The sequence below is a fragment of the Seriola lalandi genome, unplaced genomic scaffold (genome assembly GCF_002814215.2).
Source record: "Seriola lalandi dorsalis isolate HSWRI2012SDOR001 ecotype SW California unplaced genomic scaffold, Sedor1 jcf7180002053675, whole genome shotgun sequence".
Lineage (NCBI taxonomy): Eukaryota > Metazoa > Chordata > Actinopteri > Carangiformes > Carangidae > Seriola > Seriola lalandi.
In genome coordinates, this window is record NW_019524228.1 from 138403 (window position 1) to 160462 (window position 22060).

At 38.5% G+C, this 22060-nt stretch overlaps 1 protein-coding gene across 4 annotated transcripts in view; it reads right to left on the bottom strand.

The window, feature by feature from the left end:
• Nucleotides 1–22060, bottom strand: part of ntm (neurotrimin) — a 430835-nt gene that overhangs the window by 120657 nt on the left and 288118 nt on the right. For 2 of the 4 annotated variants that reach the window (XM_023401411.2, XM_023401409.2), the window contains exon 1: nt 19975–20610. In XM_023401411.2, coding sequence (XP_023257179.1) covers nt 19975–20147 — 173 coding nt within the window. In that variant the 5' untranslated portion in view covers nt 20148–20610. Of the gene's footprint in view, nt 1–19974; nt 20611–22060 lie in introns of those variants that run through there. The other 2 variants (XM_087172715.1, XM_023401410.2) reach the window with 2 other exon arrangements.

Sequence of the window (22060 nt, forward strand, 5' to 3'; positions counted from 1 at the left end):
GATTCTTCACAAAGACAGGTGCCTTATGAATACAAGTAGGAGAACAAGAAGTGAAGCTAGCTTTCTGGTAGAGTCCCTATTATACCAACTAATTAAAGTTTGCTAAGAAAATGTTAAGATCGCAAAACATGCAGAGGACGGTCGAGCAAATACAGAGCACCAACGAAGAAACCAATAGCTGAAGAAATCAACATTATACTACAAAAATATAAAATTACCATATGATATGGAACTGGGAGACAGGATCCGAGAGAGATGCTACCTAGGTGAATTTTTATATAGCTCATCCGATTAAATTTTATTATCAAAGTTATGCATAATTGAGGGCTTGGCCACTTTGAGTGGGAGGTGGGTGAGCACATGCTTGCAACAAACCAGCATGCACCGAAGTCTCCACACACGTTCCACCTCTTTGCCCGTTTTTGGATTAGCCAGGAGTTACGTGGTGTCAGACAATGCCAAGATGGCGACAGCAGGGCAGCCCAATTTGAGATTCTTTAGAAACATATGGGAGGCGTCACAGAGGCTACGTTCATTTTTATATACATATATTTATGATTACACCCCATGGTTGTGGGTTGGTATATGACAGGAGCAAACGAGGAAGTCAAGTGACGTAGTAAAAAGAGCAACAAAGTCCACATTATGAGTAGGTCGGGTGGAAGGATGAGTCGACAAAATACAGGCCTTTGACATATGAGACTGCTTTTGGTTTCCCATTTGAAACCAATAGCCATCATTGCTTCTTTTATCCATGACCGTTCCACATCTTATTATTCTAACCATGACGATGGAGGTCCTGTGGATTGATTTTTTTTTTTTTTTTTTCACTTCTCTCGTCAACTCTCCCTCTTTACTGTCACCTTCTTCAAAGACTCACCAAAAGACTTGCATGGTACTTAAATCTGAGGGTGTCAATAAAGACGTACTTAACCAATTGTCATGTTAATCTGAGGTGCCCTTGCTTTTTTGATTATACAGCAGGTCTAGGGTCTATATTAATACTGTGAAAGAATCAAAGTGCTCAGTCCATAGAGAAATAAACACAGCCTGTATTCAGAAAATGAGCCTTAAAAAAGCCGTCAGGACTTGAGTAACTTTGTGATGTCACAACAAACAGTCATGCCCCAAGCCCAGCCCACCTGGACACACCATCCAACCTTGCAGGATCTGGTTACTCTCTCTATATTTTAATTTGATCACTCAGAAAACAGTGAGCGACCAGTCACAAACCTTGTTAAAAGAGCTCCAGAAAGAAGATGTAAAACTACTATGGTTTTTGGATTTAAAACCACAAATTTTTCTTATTATCGATCAAAAGTTCTAATAAAACTGAAATGAAATGTGTAGAATATTACACATTTAACAGCTTATAACAGTAAAGAATAGTCTTTAACATATCAGGAAAAAAGTTGATTAAATGCTTGAGCTGTTCCTAAAGCTTGAAATGTATCATGCATTACAACATTGTTAACGCTTTTCTGATTAGGTATATATTAACAGATACATTAATTATAGTTTTCATTTTATTCCAAAGTTGTTCTGGATTTTTAAAGTCATGAGCAACAGAAAATAAAATGACTGGATTTGGTATTTGTGTTCATATTTTGTCTTGTATTTCTCAACTGTCTGTACTTTTGTCAGTCAAAGGGATTTTTGGACTTTCGAAATGTGGCACATGCATTTTCTCTCCCGGAAAATACTTATAAGTTCAGAAGTTATCCAGGGCCTTCCCTTGACTTTTGTAAAGTTTTAAAGTATGTCTATCTATAAAAGCAGTGAATACAGAATATAATGAGCCCCAAACATCATGAGCATTTGGTATTAGTTGATAGTTGTCCCATTAATTGAAATGAAGTCATTGATAAATTGACTGATGCTCATTGCCTGATTCTGATTAATATGAGTGTAGACAGTAAACGGTTGCATGATCACTGAGGAAGTCATACATAATCACTGCTTTAAAAATAATCTATTTGGGTGTGAGACCAGTATCCAGTCAAGCAGAGATTGCCATGTGGGCTCACTAATTAACTGAGTTTCAGGTATCAAAAAAACATTTTTTCTCTTTACTAGAAGATTTATCAATCCTTCTTATTTAAGCCCCTTAATATAATAATTTAATTTCTGCAAGTAATATCATTTAGCAGGTGCACAGGGAGGTCTATAAGTGTTTTTAATAGTCATGTACGTGTCTCATGCAGTTACCTTTAAAAAATACACTCATAAGGTGGTGGATCAGATCTACTGTCAGTCAGGTATGTTAATTATACAGTAAATTGCCATGAGAATATAATTTCTAATCTATACACTATAAAACCCTGCTTTTATGACTATTACAGGCTAATTGCACATTGGAAAAAAAAAAAATATATTTTGGTTTCTCAAACAGATTATGACAGCACTCACAAATGGCATTCAAGGGAAGCACTGACAAAAAGACCACAATATTTGAAAGTTTTTTTCAGGCTCTTGCCATTTCTCTGTCACACACACACACACACACACACACACACACACACACACTGAGACAGACAGGTACAGCCATCAGCGACATGCTTCCTCTCCATTGACACTGACAGCTTGTCAAATTGTGGACCAGTTCTGAGAGGACACACCTTGCAATCAGCCCAGCATGCAAAAGTGGTTATTCAGAATGCATTATGGGAGACAGCACTGACAGAGATACTAAGCCGCTCCCTGATCCTAATCTGTGGACAATATATCATGAATTAATATGTTAATTATAAACATGAAAACCTGTATGTATCGGCCTGCTCTTTGCATTTCACGGGAGGGGAGAGGGGGGTGGACATTTTAGATAATTTTTGAGCAGGAACCAGGAATCTGTTACTACACCTAAAAACATTTTGTGCACATAGATTGCTTAATGTATTCCTTCCAATTAGAATTAAGTTTTTTGGCAACTGAAATCACAGCATCCTGTGACTGGCCAGTGAAGGATGAAGCTTGACTGATGTTCTACGGGTGTTATTTTTACCTCCTGGTCAGATTTTGAAGCCTGACACCTTGGTGATCTGACAGTACACAGAAAACTGACGTGCTGAAGTTAGGGACTGTCTCAACAGTACATGCAAGACAGCCAAGCTAGCTTTCAGATTTGTGTCCATGGGTTTCTAATCTTTGTCACTTAAGCTTTATTTCCATCTCATGTAATTCATGTAACCTGTAATTCATTTGGTATTTATGTATTTATTGCCCGGTGATACAATTTTGCCAAAAGGTTTCTCATTTTTTGGCACAGGCACTTCAGACCAACTATATTGTCATCTGGCTTCTGTTGCATTTTCTTGATTATCAATATTATTAGGTTTTGAACTGCTTGTCCGACAAAACTTTCACGATTTTCATCCAACCAAACGATTCATTCAGGTAATAATCAGATTAATCAACAATGAAAATGATTATTTCCGCCACCCTCTAAATGCAGCTATATTTTTTATGAATAGACTGATACAGATTCCAACAGTAGCTTTGTGTTACTCCCCAACTCTTAACTCTATTTCTCATACAGCACTGAAGCTATACTGGACACAGTTTCAGTGATTTTCTATTTACTCTGTGCAGCTAAGCTTTGGCTGCTTCCTGCACACAAACAACCCACAACTGAGCCCTGCAATACAACATGTACTGTTACAGCTGTCTGCCTATAGACAGTGTGAATAAGCCACTTGGGTTTAAAACTGTCTTTGTTTTTCTCTGTTATCCCTTAATTGTGTCTTTGGGACAACAAATTGTTTAAAAAAAAAAAACGAGTGAATTTAACTAATTTAACTAAACTAACAAACTAACAAACTCAACAGGAAGTGGTGACACTCAGTCAGTCAAAGTCAGACATCCTTTACACAGCTGGCCCCTGTGGTTATTAGAAAGTAATATGACCAAACATCTTGGGTATTATTATATGGTATATATTTAGTAATAAAACAATAAACGGGACAGAGACCTAGTTTAATTAACGGCACAAGTCCTGCCTTACAGCAACTCTTAGGGGACACACTTCCTCAAATATTAAAACAACCTGTAAACACAGGACAGTGTTACAGTAATGTTATACTGTCGGGCAGGAAATACAAAGTGTGGGATCATTTTGAGAGGCTAAAGGATGGTAATAGGTAAAATACCCAGATTTTCTAAACACTGCACGAATCCCTTATCAAATCTTTCAATATCTCGGTTTTTGCCTCTATCTCAGACATTAATGCAGGTATTCTCTTTAAAAATAAAAGACCAATGACATACACAAACTCAACAATGTTGTTGTTAAGCCTTGCAAAGTCTGGACATGTTTTGCCGAAGTCAATACAACAACTGTGAAATGCAGAACATGCAGAAGGGGGAAACAACGTCCTTTGCTTAAATATTTTCCATCAACATTTGTGGTAACTTGAGAAGGACGAGTGCTTGGCCTCAGCCTGTGACCTATAACATGGAGTTCACCTTCATGAAGCGGTCTAGATATGGGAGTTCATTAGTTTCAATGCGTGTTTGTGTCAGTCAATATGTCAGACTTGTATCTTTGTACGTAAAACATTTGAAATTTCTTGTGATTTCTTGCAGACAACAAATTACTTTGACAAAGGATTTGAAAGGACTCAGACTCGGACTCGCTGTAATCTGAACTGGATTTAGAGTCAATAAAATGCTATTGAACCACAAACCCAATAAAAAGCCAACAAAAAGTGCAATAGTAAGTCCTGCTATTTCTAATCTTGTGAGACTATGTGGAACTATGTGGATCTCTATTTTGACAGAGATTTTGTAGAAAATGAATACATTTTTAATAATGTGCTTCACACAAACTACATTAGAAAAACCAATATTGTTTGGTAATCAGAGAACTCACTGCATTCTTTATCATGCTACAGTAAACCTGTTCATTGCTGCCATATTTTCAACAACAAACGATAGATAGATAGGTTTCAAGGAAGCAAGCTGAACTAAATGCTGCACAACAGGACTCTGTTTTTCATTTCATACTGTATTACAGGGGTGGATTGAAACACCGGGAGTGTATCTCTCTCTGAACGAACATAAAGGTGCTGCTGCAGCTCTACACCTGCATTGTGTTACACTGGGATGCAGATGCTCTCAGACACAAGGGGAGAGTCTGAACAAAAGTAGTGGTGAGCAGGAACATCCCTGCCTTACCTCCTCTTTTAAGCTACCTGGTGCATTAACGGTGAAGAATTCCCTAATCTCGAGTACAGTGGATCTCGTCTCCCACCACAGAATCAGACATCCGAGCGCTTTAGGTAAGTGAGGTGAGCCGCTGCTCAAGGGAAGATAATCTGCTTTGAATACCACCTGATTTCACTTTATCCTCAGGAAAACTCAGAGCAGTGCATCTCTATTTGGTTAATGGAGCCGTGGTGCCCAGGAGGAATGGAGGCATTCTTGTTGCAGACAGACACAAATCATTGACCCTAAATATAATAAGGCTCAAGGGGCAATGTACATAAATGGGATGTGTGCAGATACAAGTTGCATCTGCAAAAAGCTTGGCATTTGGCAAAAATCGATTCAAGGAACAAATTATGTGAAACTGATATTTCAGGTTATTATTCACTCAACATTGAGCAACACACAACACATACTGCACTCACACTCCCATCTACTCATCCCATTACCTATGAAGTTCATCCACTGGCACCTGGTTAACATTCAAAGAAGACACTATTACTGTTATCTGTACACAGGCAGTATTACAAAAAATATATATGAGGGGAGCAAATTGTTGAAAACTCTTGGCTAAAAAGGGATTTTCAAAATGAAGATTTCTGTTTGTTTGTTATATACCTGTAAGTAAAAGTTTAAAATCAAGTAGTTTATGAGACTAGATGATTCAGGTAAGTTCTTCAAATACTCTTTGGAATTATGGACAATGTATGTCTTAACATAGAAATAATGAAATGAAAAAACGACCCTCCGGTTGGTGCTACAGAGAGGGCCACAATGTCGTTAAAACGAAACTGTCACATGCTTGATCATGAACTCGCTGAGCAAAATGAATGAATGTTCATGATCTTGTGTGTGGTTTAGTTTCTTTTTTCTTCAAAAGTTGACATTTTGACCTGTGTCGTGCCCAAAGAGAGCAAATGGATTGAAATGGTTCTGGGAAGTTCACGGCAATCTGCTCATTGAATTCTGAGATTCCTTATATTGGTCTGTAGGACCGGGGTTGAGTATCGTTTGGATTCATCATTTCCAGTTCTTACTGATTCCCTGTTTCGATTCTGAAAGAAAAGGTCAAATGTTCTGATAACAACAATGTTCTGAATATATTTGTTCTTATGAGTGTGAATTGAAATTTCACAAAGTAAAATAAATAAATACATACAATAAAAATGTATGATCCACAGACAATGTACATTAAAATAATCTTAAAAATCAATTTGGAACAGTTAATGAAACTTAACTGCTTATTGTTTCATTTTAGTTTTCTGGTGACAAAGAGCTGCGTTTTTATTTGCCCTGAGACATCACACACCATCCTCACTGTCAACAAATAAACAGCTGTACTTTATATCACACTGCTTACACCTGGGCCACACCGATGACATCACCTGAGCGTGAGGGCTACCTCGCAGCACAGCTGCAGCACAGCGCGATGAGGGAGGGGCAGAGCAAGATGAAGACAAAAATTGGACTTCAACATTAATTCTTTGTTAGCATGCAGATCGCATTAACATCGGTGACAGCTAAAGCTGTTACTTACAGTTTTCAGGTGATTTGACAAACTCGTTTCTTTCTGAAAAACCCATTTCCTTTGGCAAATCTGGCTCTTTTTAGGGGTCATCTTCATAAATGTGTTCCTCCAGATGCTTGCTCATGTTGTTGTAACTCAAAACTATCACAAAAATTAAACGTCCTTGTCTGAGAAAAAACTAAAAATAATTAATGTTAATGTATAATGAATAATGTGGGATTACTATTTCTTACCTCATGAGCTACTGGGATTTTTGTAGTAATCCACATTATTATAATAATTATAATAATTATTATTATAATAGAATGAAAAGCACAGCATTCGAATACTGATTTGGATGTTGATTACCATTTGAATGTTGATTACCTTGGCAACGGTCGAAGCAGTAGCAGTATCAGTATCCTTTGGGTTATCATGAGTATCCATGGTTACAGGCCAATTCCCTTATTGGATCAAACCCCGCTCCTCAGTCCTTACATGACCTATAACTGTAAACTATGTTCACCATGATGAAAAACGTTTCAATGCTCTTATTTCTTTTTGGAAGAGCAAGGAGTAAGGACCACCATCATCATCATCATCCGTTTTTAAGCAGTCCACTTATAAACTGTAGTTTGACTGACCTGTACACAGAATAAATACAGGACACCTTTGTTACTCCATTCCTGATGCACAGACAAGACACAATTGAGGGAAACATGGATCCAATTAATGGAATTCAGTTGTAGCTCATATGGACCCAAACTGTTGGTGAAGAGTGTTGGGCAGAAAGACAGACAGACTGTCTGACATCTCGTTGCCCCATCACTTGCAGTGGAAAAACCTTTGTCTGATAGAGGTTAAACCCCCCATAGCCATGTTTTCTCCCACACCTGAATAAGTGGGATCTACCACACTGAGTGTATTACATGTTTATGCACCAATACTTAAACTGCCTGTCAAATAAATCTAGCTGTTTTATGGTTTATAACACTTGGTACCCGTTGTTGACCTTGCCCCCTCCCCTTCCCCAAACACACACACACACACACACACACACACACACACACACACACACACACACACACATATACACATCTACTCTTCCCATCACCCATAACCCTTAGCAGAGTGCATAGACTTCATCACATCCAATGTCCCTGCTGACCTCTGTAGTAAAATGAAATAGGAAGTGCTCACATAGAGGACACTCACTGCATGAGAATATTTTTGCATGCAGCAACTTTTATTTATTTATTCGTTTGTTCCTTAAAGCTTGAAAGTGACACTGTATCCCTGGGAGGATGAGTATGAGGGAGCATGGTTTTATTTTTAAAATAAAGACAAAAAACTATTATTTTGCTGCACACTAATATGTGTATGTATAAGGAAAATGTCAGGGAGCTCCCGAGTACACTATAATGTTGCCAGAGTATGTAGCATAATTGACAATTTGTCAATACTAAATGTCATATTTATTAAATTTCCAGCCACCGATGCCTAATGATTCCTGTAACTTTAAACAGGTCCTGAGGCCAGATTGCTGCAACTCTACCTGCTCTTCCTTATCCGAACTCTAACCATAACCTTAAGCCTGAAATTACCTTCACTCACCCAAACCTTAATCCCAAACCTAAACAAAGCACTTATAGACAAGCAAAATGCTGTCATTTTGTCGCATTTGCTAACCTGGATAACCTTTCGAGGATATATTTTTTTCTATATAAGCATAGTGATATAACCACCAGCACACACACACACAAAACACACACACATAAATACACACAGGCAGGCAGATAGTTTCTGATCAGCCATGAAGGGTGTGTTGTAGCTTCAGCCCGAAGCCCTGCCTCCTTTAACTCCACTCTCTCTGTCGCTTCACTTTGAAGTGTAAAGTCAGAGAAAAACTTATTTTAGCCAGAGGAGCAGTTTCTTGGGCACAATTACAGCTGAAAAATAAATAAAGCTGTTTGTTTTCCAGCCGAATGCCAGCAAGCTTTTCAGTGAAAACAGAGGTGTGGCATTCACATCGATCTGATGCACTCATTCAATCACTCATTTGTTCTCGCTAATGGTTCATGGGAGAGAGATGCCAGATACAGCAGCTACAGTGTATGTTTACCACTGATACACTTTATTATCCAATGGCTCCTTTTATGGAAAGTAAAGAGAGCAAAAGCTTGCATGATCTTAATTTTCAGTTTGAATACAGACCGTGAAGAAAATGGGTCTATAATCACCTGTCTCACATTCAAGCACCACATATAACATTGTATCATGTATGTACAGTGTCTAAAGAAAAATACCAGCTCATATTTATTTTCAATGTCACCTTTGAGTTCTCAGTTTACCCTTAGCTCTGTGGCTCTGGATGACAGAATTGGTTCAAACTAAAATATATGCCATGAATGTCATGAAACTTTGCATGGACACTGATTTTTTCATCTTGGGCCATTTAGGTTACAAGTGAAATATCTGGACTGAAGTGAACTATTGGATCGACTGTCATGACATTTGGCACAGATTCCTTGCTTTTTTTTATTAATTCCAACATCAGGTCAGAAATTTAATTTGTCCAGCACCTGCCAACCTGATAGAGATCCTTATGTTAGCATGCTGGTGCTAGCCTTTAGCTCAAAGCACCACTATGCCTAAGTACAGCCTCACAGAGATGCTAGCAAAACCACTTAGTCTTGTAAAGAAACTGGTGCCAATATGATGCCTGAGCTTCAGTAATGATTAAGAAATTTTAGTGTTGTTTTTAAAATCGTCTAAGTTCCCCAACTATGTCAGTTTAATTTTGTCTTGAAACAAAACTTAAAAAAATGAATAATGACATAATAATAATGATAATAAAGAGCCGTGTAAGAATTCTAAGAATCCAACCAGGCATCAAATATCAGCTTTAAGTGTCTGACATCTCAATTGCTTCTTAAAATGTTTGTGAGTGGTGTAACTGTATCATCAGTGGGGGATAATGGGTTTCATCTGATTTCCCCTCATCCCTGATTATTCATATGTTCAGTGTTTTAAAATATATGTGTAGTGATAGAGAAGCACAACCTGCAGCCAGTTTGTGTCCTAAAATCTTTACCGGCTAACTGTATTGGGCTACAACTAACAGCTATTTTCATTATTGATTAATATGCTGATTGTTTAATCAATAGATCCACAGAAAATGGCTGTTACAATTCCCTAATGCAAAGGTGATGCCTTCAAATACCTGTAATATCAACTGTTTTTTCAATTTCTTTGTTGAATTCCATACTCATTTAGGACCTAATTGTCCATAAAGCTGATAGTATCACTTATCCCTGTGTGTCTGGTGCAATTAATGTGGACTGTGTTCTAGTCCTGTAACTAACTAATTAACCATTTCTTTGTTCATTACTTTGAAATACATGGATTTTATTTCCAATTATGCTTCATGCCTTTGCTGATTTATGTCCTCTGTGGGAGTTCTGTATATTGCACTGTGCCTGTGTCTCCTCTACCAAAGCAATTGTGAGGTATATCTATAACTAATCCTGATGGTGGTAAACAGCATGCATGTGTGTCTATGTTGGTTCCCTGCGGTATTGATATCGTGGTGCTAAAGGGGAGGGGGAGCTGAGAATCTTTTAAGCACATAATCCTGAGCACTCCACCTCTCTCCCACCCATCTCCTGTTCTAATACCCAGACAGGACTGGAGCCCTGCTTAAGTCGACAAGACGCTGCAGGAAAGCTCCACTCATGCTGCCCATGGGTCACTCATACTCTCACACTGTTTAGTGCAATCACCCACCAAAGTGAGCATTGCTTTAAACCATACTGGTAGCACAAGCATACAGGTGCCTGAAGTGGTCAATATTAAATAAATAAATGTAACATTTTGAATAAATACTGATATGAATACATAAAATAAATAAAAAATATTTACATTACTCATTTTATCGTTGAGTATCGTTTACGTTTTTATCCAAAGCGACTTATAAGTGAGAAACATCGCTAAAGCTTCAGTGCAGTGGGAGACGTTAGTGTAAGTTATGAGTCATGCTTATTATGAATCATGTCTAATTTTCATAACTGATTTTTGAGTTTATTTTTATTTCTTTATAGAGTTTAAAATAATGAAAAAATAATATACATATATATGAATACAAAATATAGAATATATGCAATTTGGTTTTATATCATAACAGTATTGTCCCCAAACACCACTATTTCATAAGGCTCATGGAGTTGTCACCACCCCCTCACTCTCAGCCAATCACATGCCACTAGCTTTCCAACAGGTTCAACAACTGCCAGCTAGTGAATCCAAACAGTTCTGCCGCAAACACTGGCTCTAGTTAGCCAACTCAACAGGTAGCATGTTTAGCATTTTTAAGTTATAATAAAAGAGATAGTAGTAAGTACTATGTCGCTGCACTACCTGCATTTAGAGCAGCAGGTTCTAGTTGGTTGATTTAGATTTACCTTAGCATTGCTGTTGCTCTAGATTAAAGGAGCTAGCAAAATATTTCTAGTAAATGTTAAGCCTGCTGTGAGGCTGTAGGCACATGTGATTGGCTGACAGCAGAGGGGGCAGGCACTGGTGACAACACTGTCATGTAATGAAGCATTAAGTCATATTAACCATTAAGTGTAAGTGACATTATGGGAAAAAAATCATGAAATAAAAACAGCCTTTTGAAAAACTTCATTGTGAAATCCTCAGTCTAAAACGCCATGTTTTCAGTTTCTTAGTATAATTTTTTTCACCTGTCTTCTCGCTGCAGACACTTTATCTCCTGCCCCAGTGTGTCTCCCATCTCTGTGATTACCCACTCTGCCCTAATGTGTTGCACCTGTGTCTCCGTGCATCCTACCCTTGAGTGTATTTAGTCTTTGTCTTCGCTTCCCTTGTGTCAGATCATCTTCGTCTCCTGTGTCGAGCGTTTCCAGCCACAGTTTCCTCCTATTGCCTGATTTTCGGTTTTTGACTTTGCCCACTCCCTGTCAGACCTTTTTGCTTTGTTCTGACTGATCTCCTGTGTATTGAACCTTTTTGTGCACGTTTTGTGTTTTTCTACTTTTTACAGTTGTGCATTTGAATCACGCAGGTTCACTGGTCGTTACATATATTTTTAAACAACTTATTATTAAAGTTATTTCACAATTAATTAGTTTGTTTGGTGTCATGTTTTATCTCAGAATGTCTGAAATAGCCTGAAGATTATAGCACTAACTATCTTTTATGTGGAACAGTATTTGCAATGCAATCGCAAGCTTAAGCTATTTGAAATTACTAAAGCTCCAGCATAGTTATTTAGGTAACAACACTATCAGATGATTATCTAACTTTACACACTTGAAAGTTTCAAACTGCTGAGGGTTAAGGCTATAAAAATCAATCTGCTCTATCCAACCTGCCCAGTACTCATTTCAAAATTCCTGGATAGCCGGAAAATGAATGTTCACACAAGGGCACTTGTCCAATCAGCCACACTTTATTACAGTGGCTTTGTAATTTCCTGGACAGCATTCAAGGCGGAATTAAATCACTTCAAAGGAAGACAAGTGTGAGAGGGGGGACTGAGAAAAAAAAGATATCTTCCAGAAATTACTGACAATGAACCACCGTTGTTCCGCAGTTCAGCAAGTCCTCGCTGTAATCCGCTGTCTTAAATGTAGGCCAAGCTGGTTCTCAGAGCATCCACACTGGTTAATGTCATGAAATACAACATGAGACACCTACTTCTGGGTCTTCTCGATTAAGATCTGTTGAAGGAAAATGTGACTTTTAACTGCAGTTTACTGCTGTCTTTTATCTTTGGGTGCCTGATGTACTTCAAATCACAGAGAAATTAAACACCTTCTCAACTGGCTTCAAGTTTATTCAACTTGCCTAAGTTAGAGAAGAGTATCTTTAAAGATGACTGCAATATAAATCAGCTCCAGCTAAGCATACCGTCAAACATCTTGCCCTAACCTTCATCAAATAAACCTAATTTCTCTGAATAACTGATATTACATAGGTTTCAAATGAAAGCTGTGTTATCATCAAAATCCAGTTTCAACCTGAAATTAATCAAATTAAAGAAGCAAGATGATATCAAAATCCAATTTCATTGGGATTTTTAATGACAGAAAAATTGTTAAATAATTGGCTATAAATGGGTTTTTTTGCCAATTAATCATTAACTAGAGGTCATACATTCATACCCCTATCCTTTACTACATATAACTTCATATAAAGGCTGTGTGAAAAATCAAAGGACAACCCAAAATTAAGTGATTTTGTACATGTTGCTCCAGCAGTGTCATGATTTCAAATCAAGTCCTATACGTCTTTTGTTCATTTAAAGCTTGTTCTTAACCCCAAAAAGACTAAGTGTTTGAATTTCACAGCAGCACAAAGCTTTAATATTCTCATTTTGATCTGTAACCTTCATGGAAATCTAATGACATGTCTAAGGAGTTGCTGATGAACCTAGAGAGAATTATCACATGAATCTGCAGCTCCTGTTGACTGAACAGAACTTTATATTGCTTTTCAGCTCATTGTTTAGCTGTCCAGCCCAAAACTTCACTGATTTAGTTAACTCTGATCAGTGTCTTTTTCTGCAGCAGCGAGTACATATTTGGGGGAGAAACTCTCTAAAAGCCCACTGTACACTATCTGATCTTCACCAAACAGCTGACACACAGTCAGCAACTAGCTGGTGAACATAGTGGAGCCTTTAGCAGCTAAAGAGCCCAAAGCAGAACTCAACGAGAGTAAACATTGCACTTATATTCACCAGGTGGACACAAACAAGGGTATAAATTATAAACTGAAGGGTATAAATAAGCAACAGAGATTTGTCATATCAACTTTCAAGGAGATGGCATGTCAATTATATGTATCTGTTGCCTCCAAGTGGTCAAAAACAGAAATCAGTTAAAGTACAGTTTAGGTTTTTACAGTTGCAGTTTAATCAAATTTCTTCATATTTTAATTTGTGTCTGTGTGATGATTGCTGTGTGTGACTGAACCTTCTAAATGTCGAAAAACAGTTGTGTCATTTTGCAACCTATATTTTATTATATATTTTATTTCACTGATAACACAAACTGACTTCAGTCATTCTTTGCCACTTAGGCTAAGTGATAAACACTGAGAGAGAGAAAAAAAATCCATCTCATAGCGCTTAATTAAATGAGGAAAAATGCTTTCAGCTATATTACAACTCTATTAGAAAGGACTCTATAAAATCTTGTTAACTGATGGAAATTGTATAGCAATCCCATTCTGCTGCCATTTTATTTTGACGGTGAAAGCTCTTTTCTGGGACAATAACACTGAAGACAATAAGTGAAAACATGGGACTGATGGATGGCAGTCTGGCTAGACGATGGAAAGTGAAAGAAAATGGAATTACAGAGGGAATCGTTAGCATCCCTCTGTGAAATCAAATTATCAGCTTTCCAATCTTGGGCCGTGGCATATGAGGAATAAAAGGAATGTCCTCTTAACAAGAGAGCTGCTCTAACTCCTAACATGGACTAGATAGAAAAATCTTCACGGCTGACGGCAAAGCTTTGCGCACCAGTAGTTCCATTCCCAACAACAACACCAAACAAGCTGAAAGCCCCATGTAAGAAAACAAATTAATACATGTGTCAAGCAAACATTTCTACATGCAACTAAATATCAAGGCGATTAAATGCTTATCCCTGTTTGGAATAGAGCCCCATCCCTGAAATATTTAACCTCAATCACAAATGTTTTTCATCAGACAGTGAGGAGAGAAAGGACTAAATGTTAACATGACGTGGTTCTGAGACCGGAATGGTCTGCACAGGTAGATAAGCGTCTCAGGAGGTTGTCGGTTCACCTCAACCATTGTGGTGACATTCATTAATCGCAGTCTCTGGAGGCTGCTTGTCTCTTTTGTCCATTAGAGTGGGCAGAGCCTTGGGAAATTAATGTACGTCATATTTAGTCCAGTCATAGCCTGTCATATGTAAAGCACAGTGCTACCAACATGCTAACATACATTAACGACAACCTCCTCGTGTACTTTAAATACTGCTCTATCTTGCTTGTAAAGAAAACTTAAATCATACTCAGTTTTTGTCCATTTAACTGCCAACTTTACATTCCATGGACACATTTATCAGCTTATTGTACATCGGGACAAACTGAAAATCCCTTGAGCCGAGATTGGCTGATCGACAGAGAGCCAAGAATGGAGAAGGAAGAAAAATGTAGCCTTCCAATAAAGTGACAACACAGAAGGCAGTTTAAGTTCATTGGTATTGCCTTTTCATATTTCCCTTTATCGTTATTGCTTTGAAAGATTTGATTCTACAGGGCTATATGAACAGCAAATGGAATATTGGGTAATTGCCATTCAATTTTCAGGAAATATATAGGAAGTAATGTGAGTATAACATGGATTGCTCTTTCATGAAGGCTTTTATAATACAGTAAGTTAAGTTTTTTATTATATACTTATAGTTTATTGAAGCTAAATGTTTTCCACATTTTAAGGTAGAATAACTTGTCGCACTAGATTGAAGTACATTTACAGTAGACACTTTATTAAAGGGGCTATTTGAAAGTTTCCTCTGCTGCCAAATACAGTTTCTTGCTGGCAGCAGGTCAAGAGCTTCAGCCATTGTTGTGTTTACAAGACGAGAGGTTATAATATGCCCTCTGAGTAGAGCTACTTCTTCAGCACAGCCTGTACGCTACAATGAGTTGTTATCTGAAAGTGACAATGGTTCCAGGGCTTGTTGGTTAGCGCGTTAACTTCAGTAGAAGAAAAGACGTGATAGAGACGAGAGTTAACATTTGTATTGCTTTCCACCTGTGGTGACAGCTCTTGGTGAGTCAAAGAATGAAATTTGACGGTGAACTCGCAACGTTTCTTCTAGACTGGAAAGAAAACAGCTGTAAATGCTAACTTTAGCTATGTAACACTGGCAAAACTTACAAATAGCTCCTTTAAAAAGGATTAGACATGATTACTGATTAATAATAATTTATATTTTGCTTTTGCAGTGAGGACATGGTCTTTGTGAAACAAGCTCAGCTCAGACAATCAGACAGAAACACTCATCTAGTTCGGGGTGCAATCAAACTGCATTACAGTTTGCTAAAATATCTCCAAACATGTTCTCCTTCTAATTATACAGTCATTTAATCAGGAAACAGAAATAGAGAAGCAGCTTTGTGAGTTTTTTTTCAGAAATGTTAACTAAAAGTGTCTGTCTTGCCAGTGCCTTGGATTATTTTTTTTTTTTTCACAGTATTTTAAACACTTCACATTTTCGTATCAGTATTGGTTTTATGTACAGTGTGTGCCTATGTAATTTACTCTGTAATGCTGTGATACTGTAGTTTTGCTGTTCTCTCTCCCCAGGAGGTTTCAGCAGCAGCTCAACTGGGGAGTATGAGCTCAGATCACATTGAGATAAATATGTAATAAGTGTTATTCATGCCTCATCTCCACAGATCAGGCCACAGCACAAAACAACACAAAATATGAAGGAAAATGGCAGCTTTAACTTCATTTAACTTAAAATGTGACACCACCCTCAGTTTTGGCAGTTGTCAAAAAGGGCAATGGGGAGCTTGTTAGCACGGAGCGACACAGGGGTGGTGAGTCTGAAGTCTGTTAACATCATTTGTGCCAGAGGAACGCAATACATCCAAATTTCCCAAGAACTATAAAGGTAAGACAAATTGGCTCAGCCAGCAGAAGGGGGGTGGCCTCCCTGCATCCTGTATGCTACTGCTAACCTCATCTTGTTTCTCATGTTCCTCAAATGTGCTGTTGAATCTTCACACTGTATAATTTTCTGCACTTTTGTAATTCCTCTACATTGCATAAAGGTTTAGTAAACACAGTGTTGCACAATTTAAAGCACAATATAAATGAGTAAAAAGGAGTCTTTTGAAGATCTCAACTTATCACTAATGTACTATGCAGTCAAAAGCTAATGATCACAAGTGATTTGTTCTATTATTGACATCAAAATTAGACACAGGACTTAACATAGTTCAGTCATTACCTCAGATCCTGTCCATCTTTGAAAAAAGAAAGGACTCTAACCTCACGGGCAAATCACAAGCTGCAGAAACTGAATTTATTTGGAAGTAGCCACTGTAGACAGCTGGGCAACTCTGCAGGTTAAGCATCCAGCCTCGTAACAGCGTGCAGTTTAGATTCAAAGGCCCGTGTGAGTGTATGAGTGGGCACTCACCAACAGCATGAAAGTACAGCCACAGAATGTGTAAATCAATTTACGACTGAAACAGCTATTGCTGCTCAGCCTGGAGGATTGATGTACTTCATGGAAAGTTCAGACTTGCCAGTCCCATTGACCTGTGGAGGGCTGAACTGTGGAGTGGTAATGGCACTGTACGCCAATTTCAAGAGCAATAGGAGCAGACATGCAATGTGCTTTTCATCTACGATACTAGCCCTATTGTGCAGGCTGTCTTAGTTATAGTAATATGTAAATAACCAGAAAACATTAATGGGCTTTTACCCTGAACATACAGCAGAAACATGGGATTTTTTACTGACTTGGTCTCAAGGTCAGCAGCCTCTAACCTACAGGTTAGCTGCCTGTAATTAAAGACATGGTGGTAGATGCCGATCTAATTTTCTTTTTAAAGAACTATAAATGACAGCTTCACAACCATTTTGCAACTTTTCATCAATGGACAATTCAATTGTGTGTTCATAACAAAACATTGAGTTATTGACTATTAAATAAATAGGTGAAGGGCTCTCTCTCTCTCCCTCTCTACACAAAAATCACAGGACGTGTTGGAATAGTTTTAGCCACGTTTCCTCTGCTAGCCTCTAAAAATTGGAACTGTTCAGCGAAGTGATGGTTTTTTAAGTCTCTGGACTTTTGTTGTTGTTCTGAATGTTTTCGTGGTTGTTCCACAGCTCACTTTAGCCTTACAGGTGTTACAAAATGCAAACTTTGTGCCATTTTGTACTTCTTTTTGTGCCATTTTGTGTTTGTGTGTGCCTGCCTGTGCGTGCGTGTAACTGTATCTGTACTGTTGCATGCGCAACATGAATCGTTGTACGGCGCACAAGTGTAAATTTAACCGGAATAGAATCAGATATCTGAGACTGATAGTCCTGTCACCGATCATAGCTGATTACACTGAAAACCGGCATTCAGTGCATCTCTGGGCAGTACGCTGTGTAGGGGGTCAGCAGTGAAGGCTGAAAGTCAGGACAGTAGAGTACTTGACTGGAACTGTCCAGTACTTCCAACATGAGCCTACTACTATAGTTCCTAATGTGCTTTGAATTCAAAATGTGACTATTTAACATTTCCATTTATATGTATTTAACAAGTGTATTTTTTAATCTTGCTTCATGCAAACAATCACGTAGACAATCATGCAATCAATCATGCAAATGCAACTAAATTCTGCCGCCTTCCATTGACATTATCCCACCCTCACTACTTCATCTTCTGCAGGGTTTTTTTTTAAGACCACTTCAAAGGACATGTGAATTTATCAGTTGAGGTCTGCAAAGCCAGCCAGGATTATTACTTATTTGTTTTGTTCCAGCAGGCCCTTCACAGTGTATAAACTGAAAACCAATGCAAAATATTGCATTGATAAAACATTAATAAACTCAAATTTGATTTGGTTGACAGACAAAAACAATTATCAATGTTAACATGGTGCTGGACAGGGATTCTGAACGTATTATATATATAAAAGAACCCAGACCACAGCACTGACCCCAGTCTGGTTTAGTTTGTCTCATTGTGCTTTTGGTCCTGATCCTGAGCAGTCACCCAATCTCATTCCCTCACTGCGTGTGAGCTCACAGTAAATGAAGCAAAGACCAAGTTGAGCTCATCCTCACCTTACTCATGACCTGCTGGTACCACAGGAACCCCTGGACCTCCCCACTTACAAATTTTTCAATCCGTGTAGGTAGGCAAAGAATGCCAAATAGAAGTCCAAGCAACAACATGTTGCATTATCAACTATATTTGGTCAGAAACGACAGCAGATTATGTGTCAGAAGTAGACTTTCACAGGCTCTTATTTGAGTTTTGCATGGCAGTAAAGGAGTATTAACACCACGTGTACATGAAAACGTGTGTCAGCTTTCAGAATACAATAGCTTTTCAGGAAACCAGGTTTTATCAATTTTTATGCATGGTCATCAATCTTGAATTAATCTCTTCTACATCACTCGCAAGCAAATGCAGTCAACTGAGAAAATTGATGTATTATTTTTCTTTTTTTAAAAAAATCATTAAAATATAGAATTTTTAAGGATGTAATTTTGTGACCGCGTGCCTTTAAAAGCTGAAGTTCAACATAGTAATCTTAACCTATGCATCACTGGGGTAATTTAGCAGCTGACTGAACATTATTTCAGTCTGAGTCTGACCTCAAGTCCATCAAGTGAAAATAGTGAAAATGACTGTCAGCAAGAGGAGCTTGGACGAAATGTCAATCATTGCAGCCTCAAACTTACTTTCCTGACGCTTATTTTCAACTGTTGCAGACAGTTACATTCATACAATACAAATGCAATAAGTCCACAATAACATCTTCGCCATCAGCTGTTAACACTGCTCCCATGCCCTCTACCTCCCACACATTGCATCTTGCCAGCTCTGGTATCAAAGAAAATCAATTCCTTTAGCCACTGTGATTATTGTTCATGTTAAATTGGACATTCCCGACAGTACTTGAAAGCAGCACAAATCCCTCTATACCCAGTAAGCCTCTGAGGGCGCAGAGGAGGGGAAAGGTCACCACAGACAATCTCCCATCTTGGAGAAATTGCTAGTCAATCCATTTTCTAGACTACACTAGTTGTGGCATGGTGTTTCTTTTTTTTTTCTTCTTCTTTCTCTCTCTTTTCTCACCTGCCTCAGTCCTCAGCAGAGACTTTGAAGACTGAACACACACCTTTTCCCTCCACCTTTAGTTCTGCACCATCACACAACAATTAAAACTGTTAAGTCTGTCGTTAACAGCTGCTAAAGATTAGCAGAGTATCGCTTCTGAATTGAGTGTTTTCCAGAGACTAATCCTCTGAAATCCCCCTTTTTTTTTCAGCGGCGGAAACATGATAAAACAGACAGCACTTCAGTCATGTTTCTGTCTCTCCCCACCGCTAAATACTTCAGTCAGCCGGCTGAAGCCTTGCAGGTGCAGCTCAACTTTGGGACAAGGATTCAAAAGCAGCAGCGGGAGGGAGAAAATGAGGGGGAGAAAAAAAAAAAGGAAATATGTTGACTCACCTGAGAAAGACCGTCTCTCCTTGTCGGACAGTGATATTGTCCATCACTTTGTTGTCGGACTGAGAATCCCCTTGGCTGCGGACAGGCAACCCTGCAGGCACAAGAAGCAAAATCCTCAGAGAGAGAAGAACTGTGCATTTGTAAAAAGCGACAAAGTATCCCCGGACAGACATCGTCTTCAGCCTCCAGAGGTGTAGAAAACAAATCCCACAGCGAGACAGAGAGTCGGTTTTCGCCGAGTAAACGCTCCCGTGGAGATTATTTACCCCCAGTTCATTGGTCTTAATCCAAATCTTCTCGCCAGGTAGCCGCGGTGAGCCGGGGAGGAGAGACACTCGACCCTATCTGGCTGCGCTGTACGACACCCGCTGCTTATTGTTTAAAAAGGGAACAAGGAACAAAATTATCTCTCACTGGCGGTCCGGCGGCTGACGGTGTCCCGATTCCTCTACTAAGTTTTTTTCACACAAGTCATAAACAAGCAAATTACGTATCCGCACTGGTTTATCAGCCTGAATGAGCCTAAATAGAAGGCGGACAACTGAAAGACACGAGAGTCATATTCACGAGGAAGAGAAGGCGCCAAGTTTGCGATTTGCATCGGTTGTCAAGGAGTTGTTTCTCTGTAGCAGCTCTGTGTTATGAGCACATTGGGTCTGACTACGTCACAGAAGGACAGTGGTGTGAGCAAAACGGATTCATCATATCGCTGTTACATGAACTACACCTGCATGGAAAAAGGAGGAAAAATCATGTCATGTCAATCTTTAGGCAGGGGCTACTCTGCTACTCAGGACTACTGTTCATTTCATAGCATACCAATTATACACTGCAATCACAGAGCCATATGATATATTGAATAATATTTTTCCTCTACTATATATATATATATATATATATAAAATGCAGAAAGCCACTAAACTTTCCTAAAAGCATTGATGGCTGTAACCAAAGATTATTTTCATTATCAAAAAATAAATATTAATTAATATTAATATTAACATTATTAAAACAAAACATTTTTTAAAAAGTTGAAAATTCATCATAGAGCAAGATAAACCAAAAATTCACGTTTGATACTTTTTGGCATTTTTCTTTAAAACATAAATGAAATAATTAATTGATTAAAACAGTGGTTGATTCATTTTCTGTCAGTGACTTGTAGTAAATCAACTAATCTATAATGCTTTATGCCTAAATCTTTTTGTTAGAACAGGATAAAAGAAATAACCCAAGAAATAAATTTAAAAAAATCCACAAAATAACTAATTCAGTGTGGGGACTGATGTGGAAACCATAAAGTGAGACTCTGTCACTTCTGAAAGATGAAATGGCACACTCCTTCTCTTACAATTGAAAAGATGAATTCATAATCAATAAAGCACACCCCTTGTCAAGTGGGTCTCGCCACAGCAATGTTACTTCGTCTGATCTGACCAGTGTGGTGGCTAGTGAAGCCCAAATCACACTTTCCACCATGTAGATGCACTGCTGTGATTTCTGTCATGTGCTCATGCCCGTGCATCAAACAAATTACATTAACTGTGCATTCAAGCATATCAACCATTGCAGTGTTGAACACGTCCATGGATTCATATACTGCTTGAGCTTCTACAGGTTCTACTGTTCTGCAATTACTTTCAATACAATTCAGCATTCACCATCGCTAATTGCTTCTAGTGGCCAGAGTGGATGCTTTTTAGCAAGCAGTCTGACTACAATGCCCATTGTTGTTTTAAAGGCCCTCACCTGTTTACAATAAAAGGAATAACCTTTTTTCATGGAGGATAGATTGACATGTAACAGAAGGAAAAACACAAGGGTAAATAATGAAATCAATGAGGTGTGAATTTTATACAGCTTACTCTGTCATGGCTTCTTGGAGCACTTGAACAGAACAGAGACACTGTGAATGTTCATTCATTCATTCATTTTCTACCGCTTATCCTCTAGTAGGGTCGCGGGGGGGCTGGAGCCTATCCCAGCATCTTCTCAGGCGAGAGGCGGGGTACGCCCTGGACAGGTTGCCAGTCCATCGCAGGGCAAACACATAGAGACAGACAACCATTCACACTCACAGCCACAC